Raw genomic sequence first — 23,246 nt, forward strand, 5'->3', positions numbered from 1 at the left:
TAAAATACAGCACGTAAGTATATACCTATTAGCCTAATTAAAATTAGTGGATAAAATACACAAAAAAATAAAATAGGATATTCTTATGGTAAATTTGTGAGAGTAATTTGTACAGTTCACCGATAAACAACAGAACTAAATCATTTACTTAACAAGTATGCAACATACGGATTAACCTAATGAAATTAACCCTCAATACACAGGTCTGCTGTTTTCTCACCATTGTGTGCTAAACCCGAAGCAGCCAATCTCGGTTCGGAGAGGTCGTGCACATTTACGGCGGACGCGAACTGGTCCCGTGACGTCAGCTCGGTATAAAACCGAGAAGAACTTCAGTGGGGCGACGACACAAGTCACTGGGACTCCAGCTCCGCCATCGCACGGTACTCCACACACGTCGGAAGTCCATTTTGTTAACAACTATGAGGAAATCCGTCGAACTCTAATCGGATACATAAACTTTCGGAACTTTTAAGTACTAAGAATTCTAACATTTTCTGCCTGTGATGCCCGCTGGGATGTTCAGTATCGATAGTATATTGGCCGGGAGACCCAACTGTAAGGACTCGGTTTTGCTCCATCGGAACGCCCCGGTTGTGTTCTCCAACTTGACGGATTCCTTGTATACTGCTGCCGATTATAATGGACTATATTCGCACACAGGACCCACAGCTCCGAATTTGCAGTCGGTGAGTGGAGCCAGAATAGGCTATAATAACTACTACTATGGACAACTTCACGTCCAGGGAGCGTCTGGGCCGGCGTGTTGTGGCGCGATGCCGAACCTGGGCTCGCAGCAGTGTCCGTGCATTCCTGCAGGTACGTCCACTACATCTGTTTGGGTCTCACACGGCATCTCCAGTTAAAAGTTTTATATGCATTGTTCAAATTAGGTGCTGACACTGTTAAGACTTTAGAAATGTCTTTTGTCATGAATTTATTTTTAAATAATGTTGTTTTAAAGGTTACGATAGCGCTGGATCGGTGCTTATTTCTCCGGTACCGCATCAGATGATGTCGTACATGAACGTGGGCACCTTGTCGCGCACGGAGCTCCAACTTCTCAACCAGCTGCACTGTCGACGCAAGAGGCGACATCGCACCATCTTCACAGACGAACAGCTGGAGGCCCTGGAGAACCTCTTCCAGGAGACCAAGTACCCCGACGTGGGCACGAGGGAGCAGCTGGCGCGAAAGGTGCATCTGCGCGAAGAGAAGGTGGAGGTGAGCTCATAATGGCGACCACCATAGAGCTTTTATTTTGTTGAGCAGACTCTGACCTACACAAACCACTTTTTACTGAACAAGAAAAAAATATTTTAGTCTTTTATTTAAAAAAAGAAACACACCAACCAACCAACCAACCAAAATAAATAAATAAATAAATAAATAAAATAAAATAAAATAGGTGTTTTTTTATCTACACGTCAGTTTTAAGTATTTTATCTCTTATTTCCGATTAGGTTTGGTTCAAAAACAGACGAGCGAAATGGAGGAGGCAGAAGAGGTCATCTTCTGAGGAGTCGGAGAACACGCAGAAATGGAACAAACCCACGAAAACGGCCACAGAGAAAACAGAGGAGAGCAAAAGCGACGTGGACTCGGACAGCTGATAAAGAATAAAACGAAGGCAAATATCCCGCACAACTACAATTCGGACTTGTACATAATGTAAACTGTCATGTGAACCTACCGGTGTTGTCTTGCTGTTGCACAGATGTATAGTAAATGTTACCTTTATCATTGATATTGTTATTTATATTAATTTAAAATGTGCACAAAATGCCTGGACATATGAATACTAAATATTATATCACGTCAAAGTTTTTTTTTTAAACAAAAAAGAGAAATCTCGTAAAAAGTTATACTTCCTAAGATTTATGTATTGTAAAGTAATGGCATTTAATTAATTTGTGAAAGCCTCTGGCCTCGTGATAACACAATCAAAATTGTAGTAGGAAACCATTAAGGGTAAAAACGGTTTGATCCAGACCGCGACACTGAAGTTTTTACTTTTGAATTAACGATGCATGGCTCCTGGTAAAATAAGAAGAATATTAAAAATATCTGAACGGTTTCCCTGATTGTCTTAAGTCATTCCTCAACAACAACAACCTGTAGGAGGCAGTTTCACTGTTGAAAAATCAAATGAAAATAATCGTCAAAAAATGTTCACCTTACACCTTTAGCAAAAAGTCGTCAAAAATTGTCACCTTACACATTTAGCAAAAAGTCAAGCTTTCTGTCATCCAGCAGTGAGTTCATGTCTAGCCGTATTAGCCTTAACTTCGTTTAGCATAGGTTTGTCTGCTTACCTTCCACTGACGGATCTTCAAGAAGCAGTCTGAGATGATTAGCAGTTTAATCCTGACGAATAACAGCTTGGTCACTGAAACAGGGTTACTGTCGTGCACCGCTCCCAAAACTCCACCATCTGTGTCCTCTGTGAGCGGCCTGCTTCCTAATAATAATATTATGATAAAAACGTAATTCAGAAATATAAGAAAGCTTCAGGGAAATAAACAGCAGATTCCCGATAGGATATTTCCCATGCCTATCTATCCTGAACCTAAAATAGAAACTTTCATGACAATAAATATTTTCTTATTAGGCTTGGATATTTAAAAGGGCAGAATGTGCAGCCAAAATCAATGATACAGTAAATGATACAATATTCGGCCAGTGTAGACCTGAGTGCGACGAGTTCACTGCATCACTAGGCCTATTTTATATATATACACACACACACACACACACACACACACACACACACACACATATATATATATCCAAGTCTGGTCAATGTGTAATTCTAACATATTGCATTGCTCAACCTTTACATCAATGCGTTCATTTGGTGTTGATTAAATGCCGCTTGTATGCAATTAACTCATCTTAAAATGTCATGGGTGTAACTTGGCATCAGTGGTCATTAGATATACAATTGCTCCTGGCAAAGATATATAATCCTGTATTTGAATGTACCATGTTTGAAACACATATAAAAAACAGTAGCATTTGGCCAAATTAATTAAGTCAGGATATATACACACGTGTTGTGACGCGAAATGATAACTGCGCCCTGGTTGAATCTCCTGGTCGTTTAACAAATGTGTGAATAAAACAGCATTTTATCTAATCAGTTGGAGTTTTTAGTGTTCGCCGTTCACGCGCATCTCTTGAACACTTCACACACTCTTTCAGATGACACCCAGATCAAACTGCGTTTTGCTTTCGAAAACACGTAGAGCGCAACAGGCCGAAACAAAAAACAAAATCAGTGTACTGGGTTATCAATAGGACCGGAAATAATACACAATAATGTATTTGTAATTTTAACCTCGCTGTAACTTGTATGAGAAGAGTTTGTCAAGTGACTTTTGATATGGACCTATGATAAGCTATGCTAATCTTATCAAAATATCAGGAGGGAAACTTTGAGTTTACCCAGAATCACTACTGTCTCTGTGGATTTTGGTACTAGACGAGGACTAAGGGATAGTCTAAATAGACTATAATAATAATACACTGTGCAGACGTATTATTATTATTATTATTATTATTATTATTATTATTATTATTACTACTTCTACGTCTAATGTCGTTGTTATTATAGTGAGTATTAGTATTATTTTAATACTAATATTTTATTGCTAGCATCGTCCTTTCAAGGGTAACTTTACCGTGACAGTGATACTGATGAAAATTCTTATGGGCGTGCATAATGATAATAAATATTGATCGAAAGCACCTAAACGATTTATATGTATTTGTCACAAAATAAAGTTGAATTAGCACGGAGAAATGAAATGGGCCTTTTGTGCGACTAGATATGTTTTCAGCAATACAACGCCGTAGCAAAGTGTTGTAGTGCGGTTTTTATACAAATCATACGTCACCAAGCGTTTCAGTTTTTTAATACCTGAAGTCATGTCATTTTCAGCTGGATTTATAGCCTAATATTCACGTAAACGATCACTGCGAACACGCGCTGTAACTCTTGATATGAGCAAAACAACCGGATAAATTTGGGATTATACGAACTATATCCTGGTAATGTGAAAATTGAAACGTATCAGCATCTAAACCTGCCCTCACTATTATCCCGCCCTTCATTCAGTGTTTATATTTCTTTTATTTAGGTACTCAGATCTGAATTACTGAAAAAAAATGATTACATATTACATGTGCCCTGGAACGGGACGACTGATAGATACATATACACTTGACACCTCATGAGCGTTGTAAAGAACAACGTAAGTATTGTAAATGGGGAAATGTTGAGTGTGTGTGTGAGTGACAGAGAAAGAGAAAGAAAGAAAGAAAGAAAGAAAGAAAGACAGTGTGTGAGGGAACGTGTGTGAGAAAGTGAGAAAATGTGTGTGTGTGTGAGATAGATTGAAAGCGAGAGACAGGGCAGATTGTGTGTGTAAGCGTATGTGTATGGGCCCGTTTTTAAATCTGATTTAATCCATGAGAGTGTGTGTAAATGCACCTGTGTTTTTAAATTATGGTCTCTCTGAAATGGGCAAAAACATAACCTCTGCATGAACGACTGACAGGTCATAGTACGGCTCTAAATGAAAAGCAGTGTGTAAGTGGAAGACCTTACTTTAATGGAGATAAAGACCTTACCTTAATGGATGCAAAGACCTTACCTTTATGCAAATGTTTGTCAGTTTGTGTATGTGTTCTCTGCATACATATCACCCAATTCAGCAATTCATGACTTTGGTTAGTCACATTTTTGGGGTTTTTATCTGCACAAGTGGACTTTTATGATGTGTACATGACTTGTACACATACCGCAAATGTAGATCATTGACTGTCTTGTAATAACTAGATCCCTTTTCTGCTGGCTATTGCAAAAGTCTCACCATAAACAGGATACATCTTTGTTTAGTTTTTTTTTTCTCAGACAGTATTATTTAAAACTGTACTGAGATGGCAAATAACCCACAGCTTCTTAAATGGGTTTAAAAGAAGAAAGGGATTAGAGGCCAGAGCAGGTACTTAAAGATTTGGCATTAACACAAACCATGAAACAAAACACATCGCACTAATAATGCCATATATGTCCAGTAGTGATTTATGAAGTGGTTGTCTCCCAAGTGTCGGGCGATATACAGAGAGCAGGTCCACAACCATTAATCTACACTTTTTCTTTCTGGGCAGTAATTTTCTATTTCCAAAATTTTATGCAAGCCTTTTTTTTCAAACCATTATTTCTTTGACCTTTTTATGCATAGTTCCCCGCACTTGGAAAAACATAGGTGGGGTCCAAGAAAAATGAAGCACAGAGTTAACTCCAAGAGTAGATAAATCTTTGGTCCTTTTAGAAGAATTAAAAAAATGCTCCTTTTTTTTTTTTACAAGTATTTCTCTGTTTTACACTGAGAACATTACATTCCTGATGTTATTTTTACATAAGTGGTACTTTTACGCATTTTATACATTTCTGTCAGCTTCCCTCTAAAACTGGCCAGACATTATCAGACATGGCACGGCAAATTTGCGATGCGATAGTGTTTGTGCACGGGGCATGGCTAACCTTAGCTCTGGCCTCTGGAGTGACAGCTCTTGGGTGGATTTGTCTCCACTAAAGATAGAAAAGGGTGTCGGCCTTTTCTGCGGTGCGTTTCGAGAAAATGTACGAAATGGAAGGAGCGCTGTATGAAAGTAACAGAAATAATGCATATTTTTACAGATGTAAACTTCCTTCTATATTATTACCATTTTTCAGCAAGATGACGTGTGGTTTTGGTGTTTGTTTTCTTGTCTCTAAGCTAGGGGCCAAATCTCTTTAAGAACTCTTTATTACTCCACGACTGTACATATTCGATGTTAAAACCCAGAATATAAACACTTGATTGTAAGGGTTCTTTTATTGCAGTCTTAACACCCGATTGGCCTTTGGTAATTGAAGGGCTGTGTCTTCCACCCATACATGTAATTACCTCGCCTGTCACCACATTCTCTCCAGCACACCAGCCATCAACTGCCTTCAATTAGTGAACCCTCCCGCTGAAACCACACAGACCCCAGGTCAGGCACAGTCTCTGGCAGTAGCCCCTTATCTCCAAGGTAAAGCAGGTAATCACACCCTAAGCCAACTTTCCACTCCAGTTTTTGTGGCTCAAATCACATCTTTACATTCTCAGGGTCTTTTAAGCTCTGGATCTGCCAATTTCTGCCAAACCAAACAAACATGAGCAGTATGAGTGAGTAATAACTGTGGGGAAAGTGTGTGGGCGTGTGTGTTTCTCTGTGTGTATATGTACTGTATACTTCGTTATGGAGCTGTGCTCTGGGGAGTCGGGATTGTTTGTCTGGAATCAGGAAGGACCCGTCACTGCGCACAACCCAGGTTTCATAGCTGATTAGTGGTGTGGGCTAAGGCACGGAGCACAGCTCCAGGTTTCGTGATTAGCAGTGTGTGCGAAGCCCGGTCCTCCTCCAGACTGTGCTCTTTTGCGGGGAGCAGGGCGTCTGGCAGTGGGCTCATGGGAAGGGGGCCTGGTGCAGAACTATTGGCCCCTGGTTCAACACAATCCCTGGAGACTTGAGGACTCTGCTGGGTGTGAGACTGAGTTGAACAGGCACCTCTGCAACCACACACACACACACACACACACACACACACACACACACACACACATACACACACACACACACACACACACACACACACACACACACACACACACACACACACACACACACACATACACACACACATACACACACACACACACACACACACACACACACATACACACACACACACACACACACACACACACACACACACACACACACACACACACACACACATACACACACACACACACACACACACACACACACACACACACACACACACACACATACACACACACACACACACACACACACACACACACACACACACACACACACACACACATACACACACACACACACACACACACACACACACATTATTAGCGTGAAGCTTTGGTACCTATATACTCAATTACATTCGCCAACACTGAAGTGCATCAATATTTACGACATTCCATAACGTAAAGCTGTTTTTTCGACTTCTCTGAAAGCATGTGAATAAGTCGTGGTTTATAACGGGTGAGGCCCAGCCCAAAGGAGGACGTTTGTGACCCTGTATACGCTGGGATCTCTGAATAAATAAAGCACGTGTAGATTAATGATCAAATCATTTGAGCACTGTGCTCCTCCTGCAGAGAGGAAATAACACACATTTTGGGAGATCAATCAAAAATATCTGCCTGTATCAACAACTGAGGTTGTTATTGTTATGTGGGATAAATCATGTCTAAGCAGAGTATTCTGATTGTAAACTGAAAAATTACTATGTTATAATGATTATTGCTGAAAGCTGTGTATTTATTTTATAGTTCTTTTATTTCTAAAGAAAAACAACTATTTTCTCAAACATGACAAAAATAAAACATAGTATGGTATTTAACATACCAAAAGGTTTAACATTAGAAGGTGTAATTATGCCTAACTTGCAGAGAGCAAATTATTAAACAATTATTTCCTAGAAACCATGTAATGTTATTCTTTCTGGGTAGAAAATTATATGGCACATATCGTTCTACATTTGAAAGAATCGCCAGTTTTAGATGAAGACTTCTGGATATAATAAAACATAAGAATATGTGTCTTGGTCTACAAGGGGCATATAATTTTCTATCTTTAGTTTTAAAGGCTTCAATCAATTCGAACATGAATGAAATACAGTTGGTTTAGCAGAAAGTCACAAGCAAAATGAAGTCAAAGACCAAACAGAAAGTCAGAGTCGAACATTTTCCTGGTAAATGCAATATCGCATCGATTAATCACTGTGACACATTTACAATATGGTGACAAATGAGCTCGCAGCATTGTTTTGGCAAATCCTGACTGAGACTGGAACATATTCGGTTTTACAGAATATTCGGTTTTGCATGTTGTCTTCAAAAAAGATCTACAAAACAGACCACAAACTTTGGCAGTGTTTTATCAAAACAAAGAAACGCTGGAGAACACGAATGTGAATGATGATTAAAAACACGACTGAAGTGACCATGGGTTAAGGAATAAAACCATCTCAGACTCATCTCAGGCTGGTACTTACACAGTACCAGCAGCAGCGGAAACAACAAAACACTAAAATCTGACAGCTAAAGATCAATGAGTGAAAGAGTTACATCCACACTGCCCTCTAGTGGATAGCAGTTGTAACAGCAGACCTAGTTCATCAGCTCACGGTACTATACTTCATGCAATGTAATTTCATGCTTTAATTTTCAAATGAAACTGATCAATGTCTAATGGCGTAGAATAATGTGTCCTAATAATTAAAAACTGATTTAAAGACTAAATCTGTGAAGCTAAGCAGTACAGCTGAATGATCACAAAGGGGAGAGCAGTCTGCAAACTAGATGCAAATTGTAATGTGTTATTTTATTGCACGGGGATAGCGTGAAACTAAGCCCCAGATACCGTAAAACGAAGCCCCAGATACCGTAAAACGAAGCCCCAGATACCGTAAAACTAAGTCCCAGATACCGTAAAACTAAGCCCCAGATACCGTAAAACGAAGCCCCAGATACCGTAAAACGAAGCCCCAGATACCGTAAAACGAAGCCCCAGATACCGTAAAACTAAGCCCCAGATACCGTAAAACTAAGCCCCAGTCTCACAGTGTCTCCACAGAGCTGCCAGTCAGTCGATATCCAGCGCGTGCCCTGTAGAATCAGCCCTTAGTTTAAACACGCAATCAGCGCGCGAGTGTTGCGCGCGGAGCACAGCCCTCTCTTGGCCGCGTGAGCCAGGATCCCCTCAGTCATAACAAATCTTCCCTGTGGCTGGTGATGGACAGCTGGTTTACAGCTGATGTCAGGCATTAACAGATTTGATCCGTATTGGAAAGAGAAGGCAGGGGGCTCCGGAGACGCCGGGGCCCAGCGGCCGGCTCACACCACCGGCGTGTGTGATTCATGGCTCGGGGAGGGGTTTCCACTCTCACGTCCCCTGATTTAGTGCCGTGTGTGTGTGGGAGACAGAGAGAGAGGAGAGACATGAGTAGGGGTTTATGTGCACTGCAGCTGTGTTTGTGTGTGTGTGTGTGTGTGTGTGTGTGTGTGTGTGTGTGTCAGCATGGATGGCTTTACACTTTTCTGCTCTAAACTTTAACACACACGAGTCTGCTAGGGTCGGTAGCGGGAACAGCGGAACACTGAACCCGTGTCATGTTTTACGAACTATGAAATTCACTTAAGACCCAGAAAGGGAGGGGAACAGTCCAACTCGCAGTGTAAACACCACTGTAAATAGTTGTCAGTGTTAAGGAGTTGGCTGTGTAAGATAGCAGGGAGAGCGAGCCGGAGGATGAATTCAAGGATAAGAGACTATGAAAAGGAAGCGGACACAAGGGCGATCTCCCACCTTCTTCTGATTACAGCCCCTCTCTCCTGACCCGGTGAAGGCCACCGCCTCGCCAGCTCTAACTCACACCCATCTAAGTGCGTAATTGAATGTGAGCGCTTATGTATTTTTGTAACGAGCTGACAGCATATTTCGCCTCCCCTGTCCCAAAGGTTGGCCTGATCAACATGGTCACGCTGTTTCTTCTCTCAGAGTGTCGGTTCTTGGAGCAGTGTCCCACCACTGCAATCCAACCCCCCCCCCCCCCCAAAAGATAAATTAATAGGCCAGGTTTGTTTTAATTCCCGTCTCACTCGCAGGCCCGTTGCGTGACACAAACTGCGACAGTAATGCCAGTAATGTTATTTCTTGTGGGATTATGAACGCCAAAGACCACCAGTGATATAAGCTGGGTTGTGTCTTTTACAATGCGTAACTTTAGCTGATGACTATGTGAGAAGTCAGCAGGGATCGCTCAGTACCGCAGAACTGTGGCGGGCTGTGACCCCCGCCGTGGGCGTCCAAGTGACCGCAAACTAACACTGTACCCCCAACACTAACACACTGTGCGAGGGGTCACTCTCCAACACACACGGAGGTGTTTAACACGCCAAGATCACTTCACCCTGTCTTTCATGTATTTGGAGACCCGATGAACTACTTCACCTAAAACAAATTCCGAGCATGTGAAGCTGTTGGGGTGGACAAGAGGGTGAACTCTCTCTCTCACAGAGGGAGGGAGAGAGAGAGAGAGAGAGAGAGAGAGAGAGAGAGAGAGAGAGAGAGAGTGTGTGTGTGTGTGTGAGAGAGAGAGAATCTCTCACAGAGAGAGAGAGAGAGAATCTCTCACAGAGGGAGGGAGGGAGAGAGAGAGAGAGAGAATCTCTCACAGAGGGAGGGAGAGAGAGAGAGAGTGTGTGTGTGAGAGAGAGAGAATCTCTCACAGAGAGAGAGAGAGAGAGAATCTCTCACAGAGGGAGAGAGAGAGAGAGAGAGAGAGAGAGAATCTCTCACAGAGGGAGGGAGGGAGAGAGAGAGAGAGAGAGAGAGAGAGAGAGAGAGCGAGAGAGCGAGAGAGAGAGAGAGAGAATGAGAAACCCACAAAAGGTTACAGCAAGTACGCAACTGAGCGCTATTTTATTTTCCTGGACACAATCAGACTCCTGTAATTTTGCAGTTCCACATGAACTTGGATAATTCGGCCTCGGGTCTTGAACCGCTTCTCCGGAGTCGCTTCTGTCTATCTGTGGCAGCCGAACCGTCCGCGCGTAACTTTTACGCACCGTAATCAAAGCCGGTTCTGTATGTTATACAGCCAATCAGGCCCAAACGGTCCGGGCACTGGGGACGTTCGTGCGCGGCGTGGAACTCATCAGCCTCAATGTGCGCCTTGTTTAGATTTCTGTGTTTGTATAAACCAGATTGGTTTGCACTTAACCCTGTAATATATGCAAAACAATCCTCAGGGTAATACTCGTAAGCTTGGCCAGTTACCGCTGCTGGCAGCTGCAGTAAACGTGGGTGTGCAGGACAAATGGCGTGTAATAAATGATGACATGAAGCAGCGCACGTCACGCGGCGAGCTCAGCCTTCAGCGCGGATCAACAGGCAGGATATTAAAAACGGCACCGCAGCGCACAGATGCAGGTCACGGGGTCACGGACCCGAGACACGCGGAGGAACCGAGTCCTCGTGAAAGAGTATTTGGACAAACTGGATTGGGAGAGGTGACTTCAACACTGCTGATTTACTTCGGCGTTAAAACGAACACAAGAGTGACTTGGGGGGGGGGGGGGGGGGGGGTAAAGAGGGGAGGGGTGGGGAGGGGGGGGTAAAGAGGGGAGGGGGGGAGTAGAGAGAGGAGGGGGAGGGGGTCACTGCACAATTCTGACATCATGTTGCTTGGCAATACTCGGTCACTTAAAAGCTGGTGTGTACTTCAAACTGAACACATGAACAAATTTAATGTGCGTATACTTTCACAAATATTTACCCACATTGTGCAGGCGAAGCATTATCAGTCTCTCTACCTCAAGTTTCTGATCGGCTATATTTAGGTGAACACGCTCTTGGCATAACTGTAGGCCGAGACTCCTTGGAAAGAGTATCTGTGTGTTTTCTTGCTCCACCGCTACAGAGAAACGCTGGACTCACCAACGGGCCCTTGCCAGGTTCTCTGCAGAAACCTAAGGGACCACTGCCCAAAGACTGAGGGCACTATGCAAATGAGGCCATAATCAAATCTGTCTGGACTCTAGAGTTCAAGTGTACCCTGGAGCGTAGCTCGCGACCCGGCCTCGTGGTGAACGTGATGTAATCCACATTCCTCACACCCTGTAGACACTAATTAAAAAGATCTAACACCCCCCCCCCCCCCCCCCCCACACACACACACACACACACTAGGGCACGTACACATCCATATGTAAGAACACACATACATAAACTGCAGTCTGTATACTCTATTTTGCACTTCCTGGCAATTATGACCTGAGAGTCAGTCTCAGGGCTGATTTCATGCTTAAAAAAATACACATTCATTTGAGGCCGAATGCAGTTATCAACCACAAGATGGCAGTGAAGGCAAAATAAAAACATTGAACGAGTAGATACCAATCTCATTTTTTTCATGTGTTTTCTTTAGTTACTGTAGCTTTAGTGGACTACTTAGAATCAATACTAATCTGACATTAGAACGGGCCCAGCAGTATGAAATATACAAAAGTCACATTATTGTATAGCCCTATTAATATTTATCATCAATATAAAATATTCATATTTAAGCCAAAAGAGCTGTTTTTGTTAATGTTATTTACATGTACATTTATGGCAGTTATCACACTCCAAGTTTGACATACAAAAGTTGTTTCAGTTGTTGAAAATGTCTAGCACAAATAGATTTGAGTCTGAAAACACTCGTAACCGAGACACTGCCAAAAACATTTGTTGAAAATACAAAACCATGTCTGAGCAAATAACCCAAAGATCCCGAAGGCTTGACCTGTCCTGAGTGAACGTGAAGATGTAAGCGCTCACCCTCCATGGGAGCGTAGGTCTGGTCTTCACTGGTGAGTAATGGATGGACTCATTATCATAATATAAATTCTGACAATGAGTCCATCCAGATGCCGCATGACTCTTCTAGTGTTTTTACAGAGTACCGTGGATGCGTCCAGTGGGCTGAGCTAAAGTTCCTGTACATCCCTTTAGGCTGAATGACACTCAGCAGTTGGAAGTACTTGTTTGCACGGTCTTCAGTTAATAGTGCTGAAGTTATCATCATGTGCGTTTACACACCCTCTGTAAAATCAACAGATGTTTGTAGACTTCCTCTAAAAAAAAGGTACATGGTTGGTTTGTGGCTAGGTAACCCCCCAAGCTTGGTTGAAATGAAAAGGCCCTTCCAAAAATATTTATTCCTCTGAAAGTGAAAATATCTGGCAGAGTTTCTGGACTGCTGATTGGATGTGAGGAAACTGTCAGCGTTTCTGGACTGCTGATTGGCTTTGGGGACACTGTCAGAGTTACTGGAGTGCTCATTGGGTTTGGGGACACTGTCAGGATTTCTGGAGTGCTCATTGGGTTTGGGGACACTGACTTCATACTGTACGTCATACTGACTTTATACTGTACGTCAAACTGACATCACACTGACTTCATACTGTACATCATACTGACTTAATACTGTATGTCATACTGACTTAATACTGTACGTCACACTGATGTCATACTGACTTTATACTGTACGTCAAACTGACTTCGTACTCTACGTCACACTGTAGTCATACTGACTTCATACTGACAGTATGTATGTCATACTGACTTTATACTGTACATCAAACTGACTTCGCACTCTACGTCACACTGACATCATACTGACTTCATACTATATGTCATACTGACTTTATACTGTACGTCAAACTGACTTCATACTCTACTTCACACTGACATCATACTGACTTCATACTATATGTCATATAACTTTATACTGTACATCAAACTGACTTCGTACTGTATGTCACACTGACGTCATACTGACTTCATACTGTACGTCATACTGTACATCACTCTGACGTTATACTGACTTCATACTGTACATCTCACTGTACATCACACTTTATGTCACACTGACGTCATACTGACTTCATACTGTACGTCATACTGTACATCACACGGACGTTATACTGACTTCATACTGTATATCACACTGACGTCATACTGACTACATACTGTATGTCACACTGTACATCACACTGTATGTCACACTGACTTCATACTGCATGTCATACTGTACATCACACTGACGTTATACTGATTTCATACTGTACGTCACAATACATCATACTGTACATCACACTGATGTTATACTGACTTCATACTGTACATCACACTGACGTTATACTGACTTCGTACTTTACGTCACACTTATGTCATACTGACTTTATACTGTACGTCAAACTGACTTCATACTCTACTTCACACTGACATCATACTGACTTCATACTATATGTCATATAACTTTATACTGTACATCAAACTGACTTCGTACTGTATGTCACACTGACGTCATACTGACTTCATACTGTACGTCATACTGTACATCACTCTGACGTTATACTGACTTCATACTGTACATCTCACTGTACATCACACTTTGTCACACTGACGTCATACTGACTTCATACTGCATGTCATACTGTACATCACACTGACGTTATACTGATTTCATACTGTACGTCACAATACATCATACTGTACATCACACTGATGTTATACTGACTTCATACTGTACATCACACTGACGTTATACTGACTTCGTACTTTACGTCACACTTATGTCATACTGACTTTATACTGTACGTCAAACTGACTTCATACTCTACTTCACACTGACATCATACTGACTTCATACTATATGTCATATAACTTTATACTGTACATCAAACTGACTTCGTACTGTATGTCACACTGACGTCATACTGACTTCATACTGTACGTCATACTGTACATCACTCTGACGTTATACTGACTTCATACTGTACATCTCACTGTACATCACACTTTGTCACACTGACGTCATACTGACTTCATACTGCATGTCATACTGTACATCACACTGACGTTATACTGATTTCATACTGTACGTCACAATACATCATACTGTACATCACACTGATGTTATACTGACTTCATACTGTACATCACACTGACGTTATACTGACTTCATACTGTACGTCACACTGTACGTCATACTGACGTTATACTGATTTCATACTGTACGTCACACTGTACGTCACACAGTACGTCACACAGTACGTCACACTGATGTTATACTGATTTCATACTGTACATCTTGCTTGCACTCATCACCACTCACTTCAGTAGGACCACTATCACTCTCATGGGCCTTTTTATTACACTTATAGATATGATTTATTAGGAGGCAGTAACAAACTGTAGTCTATTTCCTGGTCTGCCATGTTAACTGCTCATCGCTGCTCATTATCTTTATGATGGTTCTTGGCCTTGAATAAAAATATATATACTGATTTACACTGATATATACTGATTCTGCACACAAATTGTTTTGCAAAACTGGGTTGTTAGTTCTATGCCTGTACATTTATGTTGTGTACATCTTATACTCTTGTTAAAATTCATTTTATTAAAAGGATTCACTTTAGTAAAGGGATTTATGAGATAGATAACAGGTATCAAAGGTGATGGGGTCTCGCTGTGAGATGGTGCTGGTTTTAATTCTACTCAGTGTGATTCTGTTGCAGGAACACAGATAGCTCAGAGTGTTGACATTGCATCAGTAAGATGGTAGATCATTTTGCTCCAAATCTGATTAAAAGCTGTTTTATTTTCTCTAAATAAATTACAATTCTAAATATTCTCATTACAATTACAATTAAATATTTAGTAGAATATTTAGGTCTATACATTTTATGCGATTATTATTTTTTAAATATTTATTTGTTGCTACAGGGTGGGGTCCTCAACTATGAAGGCCGTCATTGCTTTTTCATACACCAGATGGCACTGTGGAGTTACACAAATTCAAATGGAAGACCCACAAGCCCCAGCGTCCAACTATTTTACACCTCAATTTACCTCTGGCAAGACCTGATTTATGAGTTAACTGTTGAATCCTCAATATGATCCCTGGGTTATGGAGGTCTAACCCAACAAACCAATATTTGAACATAGCGGGACATTAGGTTACTTACTTGGGAATGCGAACACATTCTAGTAGATCCTTGTACATAAAAATAGAACCCCTTTCCCGCTAACCACGTTCCCACGTGCACTCAGTTTTAATTGGTGCTGTCTCTCTATGGGACGGGAGAGAGCCGCTCCCGGTTAGCCCTGTCACACTGCAGCCACTCAGTGGACGCTGTTCATTTCCCATACAACGCACTTTCAATTAGAGGCCCGCCTTTCATAGCGGCTCGAGGAGGCGGGGGCGCTAACAAGTAGCCAGAAAGCTAATGAGTGAGAGCGGATATGTGGGGACACATGACACCCCGGGCGAAAGTGGAGTCCGGCCTGGCGAAACCTGCTGGCAGTGTGACATCAAAGAAAGGAGAGACAGAGCTTTTGGCGATAGGTGAGGGGGTTGGTGGGTTTTAGGTATCAAATATACGTAAATGGTATCAAGTATAGCAGCTACACACGCCTAGTTATTACACGATTATGCTAAATTATACCAAAAGAGCTCCAGTGTCTTATCAGTTACTCTGTTTATTTGTTTGTAGGCTAAGCGTATCAAACCCTTGTTTGTACCACAGCTTCACGTCAAGAGAAGGAAATTTCATTTAAAAGCTCAAAGGCCTCCTGCAAATAGCCTGCATTTGCGAAACAGAACTCTCAGTAATACATTTAAGATTAAAAAAACTCTCTTTTCTGAAAGAAGTGACAAGGTGCCCAGTTCTTATGACACACTGAATATTAAACCGTTGCAAGGTTATATAAAACACCTTCTCTAGAAGCCCGATTTAACGTTACAGCTAATCTATCTGTAATCACAAAATCACCACACAAGATGTCGACATGATTGCTAGGCTGACAGGCTTCCCTGGAGACATTTTGTTTAAATGATCTCGGAGCATGCTTTCGTCTGACCCATGGCTTGCCTGGACTCACGTCTTTGACTCTATATTCTCATTGCTCTATTATTTCAATTAAACAACTCACACATATAATTTCCTGCAAGGCACAAATGGAAGCTTCTTCTTTTTTCCTATAGAAATCAATAGGAGTGGGTTACTATTGGTTCAGAGCGAATAAGAATGGATTTAGGACTTCAAACGGAATTTCATCAGATTGTAAGCTGCTATGGAACAACAACTACCTGCTTATATGCATAGGACCTAGGTGTACACACAAAAGAGTCAACAGTTAACAAAAGAACCTCAGGTTGACCGGTACTATCTTCTCTTGCTCTTTAATGCGCACGGGCTTCTCCGTAGTAGCTCAGAGGTTTTTCTTCCTCTCTGTATGAAGAAGAAGAATGAAAAAAATCCCCACTCAGTACAAAAGAAAAAAAAAATCAAAGATGGTGTGAGGATGTAATGGAGCCACAAGTTATTCACAACTTATTAGGGGAAGACTTGGATTGACCCAGTTCGACAAAGCCTTTTATCCAAGAGATGCAGAGACCATGCATTGCAAGTCTAGCCCCTTCAACACCTCCCTTAGCAGCAGAAACAAAGACACTGACTTGGGTTCCCTCCGGTGAATTTTCCCCTGTTTTCGTAGCCGGATGCATGAGGGTGGATTTAGATCGACAAGGACAAAGGAGCCAGCAATGGCAGTGCTCAAACGCTCTCTCATCAGCCCCTTCAGAAGAGACCCGATTTTCACACCAAGGAGCCGGAAACGTAATTGCACGAATCTGTGCACATCTCGGAAGCAGATGGCAACACACGCGTGCTAATGTGTGTATGCGAGGGGTTGAGATCCCCTCAGACCCAGGAGAAAGTCGATGCTTTGTGGTTGGCAAAAAAAGCACTCCGATTATCTTCATTATTGTCTCAGACATGAGCGCTTCATTGCACCAGTGAAAGTTGACACAAACAAACGCGCACAAAAGAAGGTGCGTAGATGTATTTCGTCTTCTGGGCCGACGACTTCAAATGGTGGATGATAGATTCTGCCCATCATTTACTTTGTACTTGCTGTTATTTTGGTTTAATTAAGGGGTAATAATGCACATCACCATTTTTGCCATGCGAAGGGCCTTTGGTATAATGCGCAATCTTGTCTTACGGGGATATTTTATTCAACACCCATAAGGGAAAAACGGTGTACGCACACAATGCTATTTATCAATTCAAGTGGGGTCTTACATAACATGTGCTCTGGGTGAAGTTACCGAGGCATGGAATTCATCATTGAAAGGGCACGTCGCCTGTCTTTTTGCAGCAAGCGGTCTGGGATTTAGCCCGATTGAATACACTATGTAGGTGAGAGTCAGATTGACGTTGGTCAGAGTTAAGTCTCCGAATAGATTCATTAGCTGCACAAAAGCAAATCCTGAATGTGTCAGATGTCCGAGATTTTTTTGGCAGCGTGGAGGATCACCGCTCTGCCTCCGCACGCGTCTCACGGACAAAACTGCATCCTTCATTTGTTAAATGAGGACTCATTAATCCCTCCTCCCACAGGGAAGTTTGGCAGCCAGGCTCAGTCTAATGACCAATAAACAACTCCGGTGAATTCTTTGCAACTTTATGTTTAACTCCTCTTTTCTTTGGTGTTAATTGTTTATTCGGGATCTGTGCCACCCTTGGATAAGTCTCAAATCCCTGTCAAACAGGTGGCCTCCACACTCAGGTGTCTCCTGGCCTGAGTAATCCCTCGTCATAAAACAGCTCAGGCCAGAGGAACTCATGGCTAAGAGGCAAATCCACTTTTTGGACATGACAGCATGCTGAAAAGTGTTTACTTCCATAGATGTCAGAAGTAAACAAACAAACAAACAACTCTTTGATTCTTCTCCAAAGGTGCCACTGTTGTTCTGAAGGCGGTATTGTCTTCTGAATACAATAAGGTCAAACCAACATCCAGACAGACAGAGTGGCATGAAACAATAGCTTTTGTTATTTTTATTTTCAAAGTGTCGTGTGCCTCAGAGGTGACTTTGAAATGATAAACAGCAGCATAATCATTAAAATAAATATGTGAAAGAAGACCAAAACCCAAATATCATGTGGTCATAATCTAACAATAAGTTTAAATAAGTTTTTTATTTTTTGACCAAAACTCCATTGTGTCATAATAAGAATAGTTTCCCAATGCTTATGGTGCTATGTCAAAGAAGGACATAACCCTCACCTCAGTAGATACAAAGTAAATAAATAAATATATACTTGAAACAGTGCTAGCAATGGCTGCAAGGAATCCATTTGATCCAAGAGATGTTGTTGAAGCCTGTGCCGAGCTCCTCTGTTATCATTTCAGTTTTACACCACGCTTTGCTCCCCGTGTGTAAAAACACCACACAGTGGATTGCATCATCTCATCCTGCGGTTGGATCAGATCCCAGGCGTGTCATGTGCCGCCCATGTAGTCCTACTAATTGCTATGCAATTGGTGATGTTCCCATTAGAAGACACAGCGGCACGGTAAAGCAGAGCGATTAGTGGTCTTGTCCCAGTCCTACGTGGCTGGTGGTTTCGGCTGGTGCCGTGGGTAGCTTTCACACGCTCCCGGGGACTTTCTGCGTACCAGGGCTGGAAGCACGTTGTCCAGGGGAAGAACCTCGCGTAGACTGGAAGTGTAGATGATTAAATGGGATAAAACTGAAAATCACTCAAATAAACGAAAAAGAAATACAAAAAGAGGAAACTCAGCACTAAATTACTGGGTCTTGTGCACTTGTTAGGCCAAATATTTAGGTGATACACCACTTGGTTTTGATGACAAAGGTACAAACAGACCAAGCCCCATTTACCAAGTCCTGCCAATGTGACTTTGATGAATGACCAATAGTTACCCAATCCTTATAGGCTCAAATTGAATGTAATCAAGATGAATGTTGCTTGCAGGGGCAATTATGTACAAGGCTTCTTGCTGGTTAAGATTCTTATGCTATACTACAAGAAAGATCAATAAGTTATTTACTGTTTTTCCCCCCTCCCGCTCTGTGGGTTGTGGGATGTGGGCTGTATGGACGTACAGTATGGACAGTGCTTCTGGAATATTCCTGCTTCTGGAAGAGTGTGACGATCGAATCCTGTTTGGCTTTAATGATTCACCCCTCTGCTTTTCTAATGTAAAATCATAATCACCCATAGAAAAAGGCTAAATTCCTCAACAGAACCCCAGGGAAAGTCCTACATCACCCTTATCAAAATCCTATAAACGTTCAGGGTCTTTATGTATGTAGTGATTTGGGTTTTCATTGTTTTTGAGTTGTAATGAGGCCCTGTGGGCCACAACATTAACAAACATCTTGAAGCTTTGCACTTTTGATTGTACAGCGAAATAAAGACATGGCAACAACCATCCACCCAAAACTCAAATGCTAATTAGAATAAAATCAAGTGTGCCAGAACAGAAAGGGATGGAGATGATTAAAGATACAGACAAATAGCAGTCAAGACCTATGAAAGGCAAACACAAGCTCAAGTCCAAGACTCAAGTTTCAGTGTATGGAATGTAATTATCCATACAATATAAATAGATTAGTGCTGAACCCCGGTGAGTGACAGAACTGCATCTGTAGTGGTCGTATTTTTAGATGCTAGTGTGAATCACAAGCAGAGGCTTCGGCTATGATATCAGCTATGTGTGTGTGTGTGTGTGTGTGTGTGTGTGTGTGTGTGTGAGAGAGAGAGAGAGAGAGTGAGAGAGAGAAAGTGAGTGTGTGTGCATTGTGCATATGACACTCTCATGGGCTCTCCTCTCTGAGTCAGAATGGCTTTAGCACATGATAAGGAGGAGAACTTTGAAACCAGCTACCTGCCCCTGCATTCAAACGTGAGGCTCGTCACACGTTGCGGTCACACTCGGCAAAAAACCGGGCCACACGAGAGAGTGCATGTGAGCACCGGCACTGATGGGAAGTCCAGAGCCACGCTGCCTGCTGCCTGTTGATAACCAGTCAGACAAATGGCTGATTGTGTGAGGGTATTATATGCACAGTGAGGCAGGTGGGTGGGACGTTCAATAGGCTCACAATTTCACCCTCCAGCACAAACACTAGGTGCATACACATACAAACATGCACACACACTCATGCGAACACGTGCACGCAAACACTGCACATAAACAGTAAGCACCAGGTGCTCCCCATCACACACACATGCACACACACACACACACACACACACACACACACACACACACACACACACACACACACACACAGATATAGATAGATAGAGAGCGAGAGAGAGAGAGTGAGAGAGAGAGAGAGAGAGAAACTCATTGCCTGACATCAAGAGGAATGAGCCATTAAAAGTTGTGGCCATGTATTGTCAGCTGTGTAGATAAGACATGTGAGAGGGGGTTTGGGGAGTGGACAGTCCCCTGTCACGGATCCTACAGTCTGGCGCCAGCAACGTGTCAGCACGCATTCTTGCGGCAGCAGTGACGTCTCCCGGGGCCGACAGGCCGCCTGCCACGCTCAGAGAAACGGCCGGGACCGGCGCAGTGCCTGCCATGGAGAGACGGTTCGCTCAAGCAGCTCACGCAGAGAGCAGAGATAGCCGCCGTAGCCCAGACAGGACGGAAAAAGAGGCGGATGATCGCGGAGCTCAACTAATGAGCGTGTTGCCGTGCATGCTGTTTCACGCAGGCCTCAGGATTATACCCGCAGACACCCGCATCGACTCACACTTGACACGCAATTTACACGCAAACAACTTCCGAGTCCTTCAGAGTTCCCCTTACCGTGGCCTTCTGGCTTGGCAAAAGTACTACAAGGTACTAACAAAAGTGCTGGATATAATCTGAATTATTTTACTGAGGAAAAACATAAACCATGGCAAAACTCGCAGTCAGCAAAGAGATCCCAAAATATACATGCGCTGCACTTATATGACACCATTTCCAATAAGGTATATTCAATACTGGATTGCTCAGCGTAACCTGTTTACGAAGGACAAAATTGGTTGAGCCTGTCGTTCAGACCCACGGGCCGACCTCCCCGAATCAAAACCTCATCTCACCTTGAGGAATCAAAAGAATGACCTCACGCTAGAGGAATTACAAAGGAGCTGATCGCACACAACCAACAATGTCTACCCCGCACAGGCCAGAAAATGTCCTTATAGACAGAACCCTCCATTATTGATGTGGTGTTTGAATGGCCAACTCTCATTGTTTTCAAAGCACCGAGAACCTTTATTATTCATAGGATCTCATGTGCGTGGTCTGTGTCGCTTCCGTCCTGTATTAATGAAATATGAGAATCTCCATGGGAAGCTGCCAGACGTTACCAAAGAAGTTGTGTTGATGTAATACTGTCAGTACAGCGCTGGGTTATCAAATAAATGATTTTGAGTTTTAAAGGCGCGATTGCATTTTTTTGCCGTAGTGAAAAGAGGAAATAGCAGCGACAACTAAAATAGTAACTGTCATTTAGATTCAAAGCTCAGTTGCTTTCTTTCTTTTTCTTTCTTTTGTTCTTTATTTCTATTTGATTATTGTCAACTAACAACAAACTTTCAGGATAAAATTGGTTGGAACTGTTTTTATCTACTTCGCGCTTCATTTTATATTCTCTTTCATATGAGCAAAATTCCCCAAAGGAGATAATTACTCACCAATCCCTGCGCACCTTTGGACCAAATCTCCTCGCGTTCTGACAGTGCGTTGCGATGATAAAATGTTACGTTACCCTGAGTATGGAGGAGTTCTGGATTAACCACGTACAGTGCATGGTTAAGAAAGGCCATCTGCATGATGTCTATCGTATGCGCTATTATCTGATTACACTGAGCATGTGGCAAAGCGGTGTCAAAATCCTCTTGAGCTGACATAATTCTAAAGTCAATAAGAATGTATCTACAGCAAGAGACGGGAAGCGTTGAGCAGGAAAGAAGCGTCCTTCAGAGGGGAGAGCGCTTCAGTGGAGCCCCTCATGCTGGTAATGATCTGCAGATGGTCAGCATAGTGAGACAGGCTTCACACCTCGGTCTCGTGTATCTCTTATCTCATGAAGATCATCGGACTGTAAAGGAAACCAAGGAAGAGTAATATTCACGGGTCTACTTGCAACCAGACAATACACTTCCCCGCAGTGAAACACGGGTTCAGTTCATTTAGGAGACGACCAGGGACTTAATCTGGCCTAGTTCTCCTGATTTATGATAAGGTGTCAAACAAAGTTTTCCAGACTTTTCTCCTGCTGACATAGACAGAACTCCTATCCTTCTATATAATTAACAGCTATCTAAGGTTGTCATGGTTTTGTGTGTGTGTGTGTGCGTGTGTGTATGTATATGTGCATGTGTATATGTATGTGTGTGTGTAAATGAGCTGCGAACACTGACCCAGGAGAGTGAACGCTGATACCATGTCTCAGCAGAGTGAGCTGCCCCAGAGTGAGCTGCCTCGGAGTGAGCTCCACAAGTGAAACAATAACCCAGGAGCAGAATGAACCGGTCAAACAAGTGGTAGCGTTGCATCAGTAGCGAACCGTGACCATTAAACCTGGGCCCGCCCCCCCCTCCCCCCCACAAAAAAAACTGTTTCCTCTCCTAATGAACTACAATAAAGAAAAAACTGAGACGACAGCAAAGCTTTAGAAACGCAATAAATAATAACACTAGATCACTTCTTAAGCAAAATGAGGTTCACAG

General features: G+C 42.5%; 1 protein-coding gene and 1 long non-coding RNA gene across 2 annotated transcripts; one reads left to right on the forward strand and one right to left on the reverse strand.

Annotated features, from left to right (window-relative positions):
- Positions 1 to 312: 312 nt before the first annotated feature.
- On the forward strand, positions 313 to 3,053 carry gsc (goosecoid). Its single transcript, XM_076978580.1, has 3 exons — positions 313 to 819; positions 965 to 1,224; positions 1,464 to 3,053. Exons 1-3 carry the CDS (start codon positions 507 to 509, stop codon positions 1,611 to 1,613), a joined length of 723 nt encoding a protein of 240 aa, XP_076834695.1. The 5' UTR covers positions 313 to 506; the 3' UTR covers positions 1,614 to 3,053.
- Positions 1,091 to 22,994, reverse strand: LOC143480752 (uncharacterized). Its single transcript, XR_013121872.1, has 4 exons — positions 22,938 to 22,994; positions 22,209 to 22,615; positions 2,316 to 2,461; positions 1,091 to 1,203 (listed from the first exon to the last, which is right to left on the reverse strand). It is a non-coding gene; the product is annotated as an uncharacterized LOC143480752 (long non-coding RNA).
- Between the last annotated feature and the right edge of the window lie 252 nt (positions 22,995 to 23,246).

The sequence above is a fragment of the Brachyhypopomus gauderio genome, chromosome 17, assembly GCF_052324685.1.
Source record: "Brachyhypopomus gauderio isolate BG-103 chromosome 17, BGAUD_0.2, whole genome shotgun sequence".
NCBI classification, from domain to species: domain Eukaryota; kingdom Metazoa; phylum Chordata; class Actinopteri; order Gymnotiformes; family Hypopomidae; genus Brachyhypopomus; species Brachyhypopomus gauderio.